Source organism: Bombus affinis, chromosome 2 (genome assembly GCF_024516045.1).
Source record: "Bombus affinis isolate iyBomAffi1 chromosome 2, iyBomAffi1.2, whole genome shotgun sequence".
Classification (NCBI taxonomy): domain Eukaryota; kingdom Metazoa; phylum Arthropoda; class Insecta; order Hymenoptera; family Apidae; genus Bombus; species Bombus affinis.
Window position 1 is genome coordinate 3,122,089 of NC_066345.1, and position 12,445 is coordinate 3,134,533.

Sequence of the window (12,445 nt, forward strand, 5' to 3'; positions counted from 1 at the left end):
TTGATTTGCCATATTGCGTTTTTCACAATTGTTGTTCATTTTTTGTGATATTTTACACTCGCACATAGTATCTATGATTTTTTCTTTCGATAATTCTTATAATTATTGTCAATAATTAATTATTTATAACCATTTACGCTGTATCATATATCATTAAGATTTATCTTTGCACGTATCAAGATGGTAGATAACAAAATTATGTGTAACAAATTGATTAAACTCGCAATGTAACAGAAAATTGCATGAAAATCTTTATATTATTAATAATTATTGTTAATAATAAAAAAAATAAATGTCGCATTAGGAGGAGAGTCGTACTTCGGAACGTAATCGGAACATATTGTACCTTATATGTGATTATTTGGGACGCAATGGGTGAGTACATTGCAATTTAGATATCTTCTTAGTTGCAATTTTTTCGAATAATATCGGTGACCAATCGAAATAGAAATTAGTGCGGAAAGAGGGGAAGGAACCAAAATTTGAAAATCGACATCGGTAACTCAGTAGTTATAGAATAACTCAATCGATAACGTAGATTAACTAGTTATAAATGAAAATATATATAAATTCAAACTTTAAAAATTGGAAATTAAAAAGCAGAAGGCAAAATATTATCGCCGAGGATTTATATAATAATAAATAGACAGTACATTCTTTTTGTCTGTCTTACCTAGAAATAAAACAGTTAATTGATGATTATCGTATAGTGTGTACTCATAGCATAAAATTTGTTCAATGAATTAAAAATTATATTTTTTAGATATGTAGACATTAGCGATGTATTAATCCGGGAAGCTCGTCTACCTCGGAAATATCGAGTCTGCGACAACGTCGATTTGGAAATTATTCTTACAGAATATGAAAATTATTACAAGATGAAATTCCAAAAATATCCTATATTGTGCAAGAAAATAACTGAAAAGGAAATAAAGACGAGGGAAATGACAAATGCGAACAAAGTGTAAGAATTTAAATTATTTAACACTATTCAACGTTCTCAACGTATTCAACGTATCGATTACAATATCATTCAATCTTCGAAGAAGTAGTAAAACGTGTCAAATCTGTTAGCAAAGAAACGAGAAGTGAGTCTGTGAAAGGGAGGAATGTACAACAGAAGATGACGGGTGACGCTACGGATGATATTAATCTCGCAATGACAGTGACACCAATTTTCGCCAATGAAAGCGATGGAGCTTCATCAGAAGAGCTATTTAACGTCTCAATGGAACAATCCACGCAATCAAAGATATCGCAACGGGCTCGGAAGCTTTATATAGACAATCCGGAATTGCGGAAGATTGCTGAAGACATTTCATGCGTAAGTTATTTTCGATTAATATACGTATTGTAAAGCTTTTTAAAAATAAAATACCTATCGATAAACAATCCACTGTATATCAATGACGCAGGGATTTCAGTAAAGCTTTAAATAACGAATTACATAACACTTACGGAAATTAATACGGAGATTATGCGCCATTTCATCTTTGTATTGTCGCAGGAAATCATACTGACAAAATTAAATGTATATTGGGACAACATTGTAGGCCTAGAGGAATGTAAATCTGCTATTAAGGAGGCCATTGTGTATCCCCTTAAGTACCCTATCTTTTTTAATGGCCCATTTTCTCCCTGGAAAGGTATTCTGCTATACGGACCACCTGGTACAGGTAAGATACTCGTATTTCTTTCATTCCCGTACATGTTTACAATCAATTACGAAATAGGGAAGACGATGTTGGCGAAGGCAGTCGCAACAGAATGCCAATGCACCTTTTTTAACATAACGGCCAGCTCATTGGTGAGCAAATGGAGAGGCGATTCCGAGAAGTATATCCGTGTAAGTTGATTTCCTTTGTCTATGAAGAAGAGATTCTAGGTTTAAAAAGATTTGTTTTTATTTGTCGTCATTCATATATAAATAGAATAGTTGTTTGGAAAACGAAATGATATTACGTTCGTGATGAAACAATGAATTTAAGGAATTTTGAATATAATATTTAATAAATAATAAATACATTTGTTAAACTGAACAGGTTTTATTTGAACTTGCCTATAATTATTCGCCTACAATTATTTTTATCGACGAGATTGACTGGATAGGCACAAATAGAGGAGTAAACTGTACATTGTCTGAACCTGCAAAGAGATTCAGATCAGAACTTCTTTCTAGATTGGATGGATTAGTATCTAACGAAAATTCTAATGTAGTTCTTTTGGCTGCAACTAATTGCCCTTGGTATGTATATCACGCTATTTCAATGTTTTCTAAGTAGAAAATATCTTAATATCATAATCATTCATTATCTTAATCTTAATTATTGTGTTGTTCGGAATATTCCTTCGTTATTATTAATATAACAGAACAATAATATTTATTGTAAATATATTATTAGGGACATTGATGCAGCTTTACACAGACGCCTCGAAAAGAAAATATACGTATCATTACCAAATGAAGTTACTCGACTCGATATGTTCAAATTATACCTTAGCAACCAGTTATTAGAGAATATGGATATTGTAACCCACATAATAAAATCTACTGAAAAATATTCTTGCGCGGATATAAAATTGCTTTGTAAGCAAGCATGGCTGCTAGAAATAAGTCCAATGTGGGAAAAACTTGAAAAAAAAGAAACATCTGTTACGACTTTGAAATATGAATTAAAGAATTATGAAATAATAGCAAAATTGTTAAAAACAATGTCACCTACAGTCACGGATGTGGATAGATATAAAGCGCGGAATAAATATGTATGCCATAAGAACATATTTTAAAAAATATAAATGGTTATCATAATATATATCATTAATATAATTATCGTTCGAAAAATTGTTCGTGTGCGTGCATGTATGTGTGCGCACGCGCTATAAACAAGTTTGAAATGTTCGTTCTACATATATGTATACGTGGTATACGTATTCCCTTATAATATATAATATGTGTAATCTGAGTGGTAATATATCCACGTATTACATATGTGTTAGTGTATTTTATCGATAATCTGTCTTTTATTTCCTCTTATCTTATTAACGCATGTATGGGCGCGTATATGCGCCGGGCGAAAGCTATGGGTGTAGACTCAGAACACATATATGCGTTTTTTGCAAGTATTCCGCATGGCCTAAGGACAGATATACGCGTTTGTCGATTTTTCCGATCAAGTAGAAGTAATACTATTACATTTATGTGAGATAAATATGAATGTATTCCTTAGTAACGGCAGTAAGCAAATGCCAATAATGTCTCGTTATAATTGTCTACCTGTTTCGAGGACAGTCGCATCTAATTATCGAGAAGAAAATGTGTTGTTTGTGAGAAAAATAAGAGAATGCAGAAAATGCGATGTCGGATTATGTATCGATAATTGTCTTGAAATTTTTCTCATACAACTGAATTATTAGCCAAATTCTGTTGTAAATTCTAAATGTTTATTGTAAATTTCAATGTTTAAAATAAATAATCAATACTAAAAAATAACGCTCTTGAATTATTTAATCTCGTGCAAAAGAATTACTATAACTTATTACGCTTTGCGCTTTCAATAGTCAATCAACAGAGTTCAGTCTAACGAAGAAGTTCCCTCCTACGCTAACGAACTGTCCTGTTTTTGCGTCCAGGCTTTCAGGACATAAATTAAAATATCGCACATAAGCACAGCGTAACAGCGGCTTAAATTTAAGTTACAATAATAATCTTAAAAAAAAAAAAAGAAAAAAAATGTAATAATGCATGGCTATGTCGTACCGTCGCGTATCGGTACTTTTGCCTGTACCACCCTACAATCAGAATTCAGCGTTTATTCTGGACGAAAATCATGTAAAAAAAAAATATGTAAAAAATCTGGAATTAATAAACAAAGATTTAAAAAAATCAACAATTAAACAAGGGATTGAGATGACCAATCCCGCTCACGCTGCGAACTTCGAACGCGGAAGAGTCGAGCCGTGGCCATGATGGGTGATTCCAGGAATCGGTCGCGTATGGCAGGATCTGCCATGCTTTACCGATCCCAGCCGCGCCGATTTCCGTCAACAGGCACAGTAACGGAGATATTTGGAACAGAAGCAGCCGCATATTCGTCTATCTGAAATTAAAGAGATGATTTCATGTAGAAGATACAAATTCGTTCCCTGATATTGAAATGCCGAACACGAGGAAAATGAGACATGCAAATGACAAAGTCGATGATCAATAGGAAGATAACATAAACAATTGTAGATTACAAGGAAAATTTTGAAAAATGATACGTGTTCTAATAATAGAATATAAATAATAAAAAGGAGAATGTAATTGCCATTCTTCTATGTATTTTAATTTATGAGACGTAACTTCTGAATGACCTGTAATGCCCGTTTCCGCGGCATTATGCGCCGAGTTCCGGACTACGCGTAGACCCGGTAGCGCGATTGTTCACTCGATTACATTTACCATAGCGAAATCGAACTAGAATTCGACTCGACACGCGTACGCGCGCAACCACTGAAAGTTCAACGCACCAGTACCGTCAGACGATTCGAAACTTGTGAATCATCTGCTAACGATACGTATCCACCGTCAAAATTTTTCATTGCAATAATTTTTCATAACGTTGCAACGATCGCTATATTTTCAATATACATGTATGATCGTAATAAAGAGTGTTTACTCTTCTTAGACTGTTATTTGTACAACATTATACGGAAATGTATGTTTTACGTGATATGGCTTCTCTCGACGCGTGGATCCATTGGGAAAACTGCTATATTTATGGTAACTTAATCGTTACAATAACATGAGAACACGTAAAACCGACTCAAAGTTGTAAAAACATGCTTGATACAACTCAAGTGTATTATATACGTTTGAAGCATCACCGCCCATTACTACACCATCAACATCAATCATGTTCCACACCACGGTCATTCTTCTGCAAAAAACGTTAATTAAAAGAGAAAGAGAAAGAAGAATTACTGCACAAACTTCGACAACCATGGGACTTCCGTATACATATACAACAATGAGATCACCGTGAAATTGTCTTATCTTGTTCTTTTAATCGCGAAAAATCTGTCCGTAAGTTCGTGGACCGTGTCGAACAGAACGCTATATACGAGGTAGAACGGGTTTTTGTCCGACTGTTGCACGGTTAAGAGCACGACGAGCAACATTGTTCGTGGCGATAAAATGAAAGTAAAAAAATGCAACGAGGAAACAAAGGATAGAACGTCTAGACATAGCGGAACAAATCTTCGGCAGGAAGATCTTCTCCGTTAACATCGACTCCGCACAGTTACGCTCGCTCTTTTACAGTTAGCCTCGCGGACCTGTCTTAATTTGTAACTACGTTTCGGGACATCCTCAACACGTTCCCCAACGCGTAGGTTTCATACGACAAATTCAATGTCATAGTGGTTTAAGTCGTAATTCCGAATGTTTGAATTCATTTTTACTCTAAAACATATCTTCCCTTTGGTTTCAGAACCGATTAAGTCGTAACTTTATTCTCTACCATTTCTGTTTCCACGGTTTGAACAGATGTAATCTATTTTTACGGTAATAAACACAGAAGATTATTTGATGAAAACTGGCAATGGCCTAACTTACACCACTATGATTCTCAACCCTGTTTTCCAAATTGTGTTATATAATATTTTATGAAATGTTGGTGCCATACAGGATGAAACGATCTTAGGCGAATCAAACATCTTATTTTCCCTTACGCCATTCAAATTATAAAATATGCAAACTTTTTAACATTTAACTCCGCTGTCTCATTATGTCGATTCCGTCAACTGTACGTATGCTGATGAACAGTAGTTAATTGTCGGTTTCACGATGGGATTTCGAAGAGGAAATTGGATAACGGATAGGTGAGGGGCTCTGAAGTAGGATAAGAACGTAATTGTAACTCGACTTTTGATGATTTATTGCCTAGCTAGCGGGATCGAGAGCGTGACTGGTGATGTAACATACTGAGGAAAGTTAATTAAACTTAGCTTCATTACGTAGAGTAAATAAGATGTTTGATTGCAGCAGAAATTGTCACATATTTGATAAATGTTAGATTTCTATATATAAGAAAAATGTATAAAAGATATGTAAGAGTATAAGACTATTTCTAAGAAAGGTAAATTATGGGTTTTTCATCAAATGTTTGAATCAACTTTGTTAAAGCATTCCCTAATTTAACCATTTAGATGTTAACTATCGAGAAACCAGTCCAGTGTGTCGTATATCTCATCATTTACATAGGAACAAAATCTCCACGTTCAGGCTGTACAGTTAATTGAAATTAAAGGCAAACACTGTAACTCTGGCACAACTGTCCTTATTTTCGCAACTAATTACCATTTGTCCCATTTCATTAAAACTTTTTAACAGCCGGTAAATAAATTAATGGAATTTCCTCGGTTCAATTTATGAGTGATGAAAATCAAAATTACTTAAAAGTACCATTCCTCGATATCTCCAAAAATATGTCATTTCTAACCGTATAATAATCTATAAGCAGAGAAATGTCAATGAAAATTTAAGACGAAAAAGAGGTAAATTTACCTGAATTCCAGAGCGCGGCCGGCTTTCAAATGTCGTTGACTGTTCAGAGTTACCACGCTTACTACGGTCCGTGAACTACGGCTTGCCGGTTTACCCCGGCTTCGTATCTGCATACCGTGTGCTGTTGTCGCCGCTAAAACACGCTCACCCCTCTACTCGCGGACTTAACTACCGTTCTCAATTGGTCGCTGTTTTTAACTGTAGTTCTTGTTCCGAAAGATAGGTAAATGGCTTCCTCTATGATCTACGAGCCAACACAATCAAAGATGATCGTTTAAAGTAGCTTATAGGAACAGGCAGACTACGGGCACATTTACGCTCCGATCGTGTGTAGAACGCTAAAAGGTAGAATTCTGAAAACTGTAGAACAAACGAGCGATAGTATTGCTAAAAAGACAAGTTAAGAGTACATAAATATGTAGTAAGAGGAAAGAAAAGATCTTCAACTGACAAACAAGTAATTGTGTCTATCATCATTTCGTCAATGCGGTTAAGGATAGTTATATACATTTATACATTACATTCTAAGAGTTACAGTTGCATGAAACAAAGGAGAAAGTGATGGGAGCAACTTACCTGCTCATTTATCCTCTGCACGTTCGGAGATGCGCATTAACATTATCATAATCGCTCAGTTGAATTATGCTTGTATTAGTATGTTTTATCTTCTTCGTTAATACATAAGAAGTACTTCAATATCGAATCCAAATCTGTGAAATCTAAGTTATATATAAATATATATACTTTCAATGTGATTATCAATAGTTTAGTTTATTTAATTCAACATATGTATATTTTCATGAAAACAAAAGTACGTCAAATTTTAACGAGCAATAGCTTTCGTTTTACATCACTATACGGTAATTTGCAGGATGCAAAAAGAAAAATAGAGAGTCTGATCTGAAAATAGAATGATCTTGAATAAATTGTAAAGGACATAATAGCGCTGTCATGCGCTATGGTGCATAAACTAGGGTAGAATTAAAAGCGTAGTAGAATGTAGATCGTTAACAAATAAAAATTAATCTAGGTGTTATTAAAGAAATTTGTTTCACCTTTTAAACTTTTTGATGATTGGTTTACTTTGAATATTTTGCATATTTTTGCATATCATGAGCATTTGGTACATTTCCATACATTCAAATTTTCTATGAATATAAAATGATCCGCACTCTACTTCATAGTATACTCTATACGTTTAAAATGCTCCATTAGAAGCTTAAATCTATCAAAATACAGCTCCTAAGGAAATGTGAACTTTCACATGAACACATAATATCGATTTTCTGATTGAAACGTATAGACAGATATATACTAGCATAAGCCACCTTCGGCATTTGACTGCATGGTGCAGCACTACTCTCTCTGGGATATCCTAGCCACTTTCGGCATTTGGCCGTATGGTGCAGCACTAGCTCTGTAACATAGAAAACCATAGGCGTCAGTTCTTCTTATTTCCTCTCTCATATATGTTTACTTTAATGTCACTTATTCAGGCGCTTGATATATTGTCGGAATGAAATTTTAGTAATGTGCAAGTAATTGTGAGTAGATTAATAAAGTATAATAAGATATTAGATTCATGTACATAGTTTCAAGTGACATCAATCTTTATGTCTAGTATATACATGTGTATTGATCTATAAGTCAGTGTTAAAATAACAAACAAACCAGCAGAAGAAGGAAAGAAGATTTCCTTCGGTTTTGCAAAATCTATTAAGAAATCTATTAAGAAAAAATGCTATTCCACAAGAAAAAAAGAAAGTTGATTACATTGAATGCCTTAATGAAAAAGGTATTAAAGTAATAGGGTGAGTTCAAAAAGTAAAATTTATAATCAAGAAACATATAACCTCAACCTAACCTATAAAAATCACCAATAGCGGAATATATATATTTGAAAACAATTTTTTATTTCAATGAGGAAGAAAGAAAAGATGAATCTCTAATTATTCCATTACTAGGTTCAAAAACCTGGCATGATAGAATTGTTAATAAAATAGATGCAGACATTTTCCTTCCGAAGGCAGATAAGGAAAAGGTAGGAGACGCTAGTGTTAACGAGGCAAAATCAAAGCTATCTAATGGAAAAACATCGCCAATAATATCAATAAAGAAAGAGCCAGTTGAAGATAGTGAAAATAAAGTTGTTACTTTAGAAGAGCAAGCGGCGGAAGAAATCATTGAGGAACTTAAGTCAAAGAATGAACATGAAACTAAAACAAATGATTTAACTTTACCTTTAGTAGAAGATGAATCATTAAGAGGCAAAGAACAGGTACGTTATCAACATATTGATGTGCAATGCACAGATGTATTACATTTGCATATTATAAATATTGTTTTTTATTCTTCAGTCTACGTTACAAGATTATGAAAAAATTCCTATTGATGCTTTTGGTGTAGCAATGTTACAGGGAATGGGATGGCAACCAGGAAAGGGAATTGGTTGAAATGAAAAGTATGAATTTTATTCTAGATTAAATTAATTATATGTGTTTAATACATCACTTATTGGAAAGTAAACAGAGAACATCATTTTTTATTTCACAATCGTTTATTCTAACTATTACAGATTAGTAGCAGCTGTCATACCAGAATTACGACCAAAAGGTATGGGTCTTGGAGCAGACAAAGTAGCATTGCAGAAGAAAAATACAGATTCCAAAAAAGAAGAGGAAGAAGTTAAAATCGAGAAAGGAACATTTGTGAAAATTATAGCTGGAAAACAAGGTAATAATTATGGTCAAATAGAAGGATTCGATGATGATACAGGAAGGCTCATAATAAACCTAGCTCTTGGTGGAAATATAATATCTGTAAATGAATTTATGGTACAGCCAGTGACTAAATCAGAATATTCTAAGAACTCAAAAGTTCTAAGTTAGTATGAAGTGTTAGTTTTTCATTAAGGGACTTTTAAGAAAATAAATTTGAATTGACATACACATATAAAGACATAATCAGACATGTAGAAAAACTAATTCAAGAGTACCTGTAAGTGTGTTGTTGCATGCAATTTTTTAAAGGTCCCTTCTAATTTTATATAAAATATGATAAATGTAGATCGGTCCGTCGTGTCCAGTAGTTGGGTGACTAGTGGGTTGTGGTGGTTGTTGACTCTTGTGTCATATCTGCTTCTGGACTTGTGTATTTCATCTTTGACTGTAGGTATCTTGAGGTCACGGTGGATTGTTTCGTTGGTAAGATACCAGGGTGCATTTGATAGGGATCTTAGCGTTTTCGATTGGAAGCGTTGGAGTATTTCAATGTTGGAATTACTTGCTGTTCCCCATAGTTGGATTCCGTAGGTCCAGACAGGTTTTATTACGGCCTTGTAGAGGGTTATTTTGTTCTGTATGTTTAGCTTGGAGCGTCGGCCCGTGAGCCAATAGAATTTTCTTAGTTTTTCCTTTAGTTGCTTTGTTTTTTCTGAGATATGTTTTTTCCAAGTTAGCCTCCTGTCCAGGGTCATGCCCAGGTATCTTACGGAGTCCTTGCTTGGGATTATTGTGTTGTTAATGGTGACCTGGGGGCAGGTTTGTTTTCGGAGCGTGAAGGTTACATGAGAGGATTTTTTTCGTTTATTTTGAAGCCTCATTTTTCGAACCACTTTTCCATGGAGTCGAGACTTCGCTGGAGAGTGGATGAGGCAATTGCCGGGTCTGCGTGGGTAGCTAATAGTGCTGTGTCGTCGGCAAATGTTGCTATTGTTACCTCGTTTGATATAGGTAAGTCGGCAGTGTAGATGGAGAACAGTAGGGGTCCGAGGACACTACCTTGGGGTATGTCGGATTCTATTGGGAATGTTGCGGAAGTGGCGCCTAGGCATTTAACTATGAATTGTCTGTTGGTTAGGTAGGATTTTAAGATGGTGTAGTATGGGTGGGGTAGGATCTTTTTAAGCTTGTAGAGTAGCCCTTCATGCCATACTTTGTCGAATGCCTGTTGGATGTCTAGGAATACCGCTGAGCAGTATTTTTTCTTTTCAAGGGTTTGGCTGATCATGTGGGTTATGCGGTGGATTTGCTCTACTGTTGAGTGTTGTTTTCGGAAGCCGAATTGGTGATCTGGGAGTGTTTTCAATTCTTCTAGGAGTGGAAGGAGACGATTCGTGAGCATCCTCTCGAATAGTTTAGACAGTGTAGGTAAAAGACTGATTGGGTGATAGGAGCTGGTTTCATATATTGGTTTACCGGGTTTAGGGATGAGGGTGATCAGTGAGATTTTCCACGCCTGAGGAAAGTATTCAAGGCGGAAGATAGCGTTAAAGATTGATGCGATGAGTGCAATCCCTTTTATGGGAAGTTCCTTGATTGCTTTATTGTCTATTAGGTCGTGACCTGCTGCTTTCTTGGGGTTTAGGCGACTGATTGCTTCTATGATCTCTGAAGAAGTGAAGGGTTCAATAGGAGGGGACATTTGGAAGGGAGTGTGCAGATATTCGGTAACGTCCGCTGCAGCTATGGAGGAATGGGGTTGGAATACTTCAGTCAAGTGTTTGGCAAATAGGTTGGCTTTTTCTATAGGGCTACGCGCCCATCCACCCTGCGGACGGCGGATTGGAGGTATTATTTGTGGGAGGCGCGTGAGTTTCCTGGAGGCCTTCCATAGTGAGTAGTTGGAGTCGGCTGTGGGGGACGAGCTGACGAGATATTTGTGAAAACGGTCATTATTGTAGATTTTTATAGTTTTGGATAATTTTCTAGTTGCGTTGTTTAGTTTGCGTTTGTCCTCCGGTGTTCTATGGGTCTGCCATATCCTTCTTAGTCTACGTTTTTCTGCTATTTTTTTAATATGTACTGGGGGTATTCGTGATTGCCGATGGACGTTTTTGCCGGTGTGGAGAAGCGGATAGCGTTTATTATGCTCGTGTTTAAGTATTCCGTGGCTGCTTCGATTTCTTCATTGGTTTTTAGTGAAGTTGAGGCTGAAGTTGTGTGTGTAAAGACTTCTCTAAAGAGCTGCCAGTTGGTGTGTTGGTTATGTATGGAGCCATTAGGTGTATTCTCAATGATAGTTGAACTGACTGTTACTATCACGGGGGAATGATCAGAGGAGAGATCAGCCGAGGAATTGATTTGGACGTGTCTTGACGAGATATTTTTAGTTATGAGGAAATCAAGGAGATCGGGTATTTTGTTTGTGTCGGTGGGCCAGTGTGTAGGTTCGTATGTGGTAAGGTAGTTGAGGTTGTTGGTTATTACGCTGTTGAGGAGGTTTTTGCCTCTTACTGTAACCAGTCTGCTGCCCCATTGGGTGTGTTTGGCGTTGTAGTCTCCTCCAGCTATGAATCTGTTGCCCAGGGTGTCCAGGAAGTCGTCAAAGTCTTCTTTGGCGATGGAGTGTCTGGGAGGGCAGTATACAGCTGAAGTGGTGATTGTACCATGACAGTCTTCTATTGCTACGTTTGTTGCTTGGAGGTAGTCTTTCTGGAATGGTGGAAGTTCGTAGTGCTTAATGTTTGATTCGATTATGATTCCGGTGCCGCCGTGGGCCTTTCCGCTGGGGTGTTGGGTGTGGTAGAAGTTGTAGCCGTGTATTTTGAGGTAGTTTTTATCGGTGAAGTGGGTTTCGGATATGAGCATCACATCGATTTGCTGTTGTTTTAAGAATAGTTCTAGTTCAAATTTGTGCTGAGCTAGACCGTTGGCGTTCCGCAGAGCTATGCGTCTTGGTTTTATTTTGCTTCTGTGCGTATGAATTTGTCCATGAAGAGTGTGAGTAGTGACAGCAAGTTGTTAATTTGCTCTGATTGTTTCTCTATTAGCTTTTCAAGCCTAGAGACGTTGTCTGTATCAGGTGATTTGGGGGCACTATTTTGAGGAGGATCCCTGTGGCTATTTGGTATATTTTGAGTGCCTTGTACCGCTTGGGCATAGGAGGTTGAGGGAGTGG

At 36.2% G+C, this 12,445-nt stretch overlaps 2 protein-coding genes and 1 long non-coding RNA gene across 6 annotated transcripts in view; 2 read left to right on the forward strand and 1 right to left on the reverse strand.

The window, feature by feature from the left end:
- Window positions 1–23: 23 nt before the first annotated feature.
- Window positions 24–2,989, forward strand: LOC126929031 (katanin p60 ATPase-containing subunit A-like 2). 2 transcript variants are annotated; one of them, XM_050745028.1, is made up of 7 exons: window positions 24–375; window positions 764–964; window positions 1,075–1,324; window positions 1,508–1,676; window positions 1,734–1,846; window positions 2,043–2,245; window positions 2,403–2,989. In XM_050745028.1, the coding sequence occupies exons 2-7, from the start codon at window positions 879–881 to the stop codon at window positions 2,785–2,787; spliced, it is 1,206 nt and encodes a 401-aa protein (XP_050600985.1). In that variant the 5' UTR covers window positions 24–375; window positions 764–878; the 3' UTR covers window positions 2,788–2,989. The 2 variants fall into 2 exon arrangements, with proteins under 2 accessions (XP_050600985.1, XP_050600986.1); XM_050745029.1 differs by lacking the exon at window positions 24–375 and having other exon boundaries at window positions 805–964; window positions 1,080–1,324.
- Window positions 2,990–3,419: 430 nt separating this feature from the next.
- On the reverse strand, window positions 3,420–7,736 carry LOC126913814 (uncharacterized). The gene is made up of 5 exons (XR_007709401.1): window positions 7,603–7,736; window positions 7,124–7,447; window positions 6,548–6,907; window positions 6,341–6,493; window positions 3,420–4,097 (listed from the first exon to the last, which is right to left on the reverse strand). It is a non-coding gene; the product is annotated as an uncharacterized LOC126913814 (long non-coding RNA).
- Window positions 7,737–7,955: 219 nt separating this feature from the next.
- The window catches only part of LOC126913793 (G-patch domain and KOW motifs-containing protein homolog 1-like), a 60,363-nt gene continuing 55,873 nt past the window's right edge, over window positions 7,956–12,445 (forward strand). Inside the window, exon 1 of one of the 3 annotated variants that reach the window (XM_050717060.1) lies at window positions 7,956–8,091. The gene's annotated coding sequence lies outside the window, so the exon portion shown is untranslated. Of the gene's footprint in view, window positions 8,092–8,203; window positions 8,359–12,445 lie in introns of those variants that run through there. The other 2 variants (XM_050717058.1, XM_050717063.1) reach the window with 2 other exon arrangements.

Coding starts and splice junctions, on each gene's coding strand:
- LOC126929031 (XM_050745028.1), top strand. CDS start 879: ATGAAATTCCAAAAATATCCTATATTGTGCAAGAAAATAACTGAAAAG. Junction 965..1,074: donor ATGACAAATGCGAACAAAGT/GTAAGAATTTAA, acceptor CAAATCTGTTAG/CAAAGAAACGAGAAGTGAGT. Junction 1,677..1,733: donor ATACGGACCACCTGGTACAG/GTAAGATACTCG, acceptor ATTACGAAATAG/GGAAGACGATGTTGGCGAAG.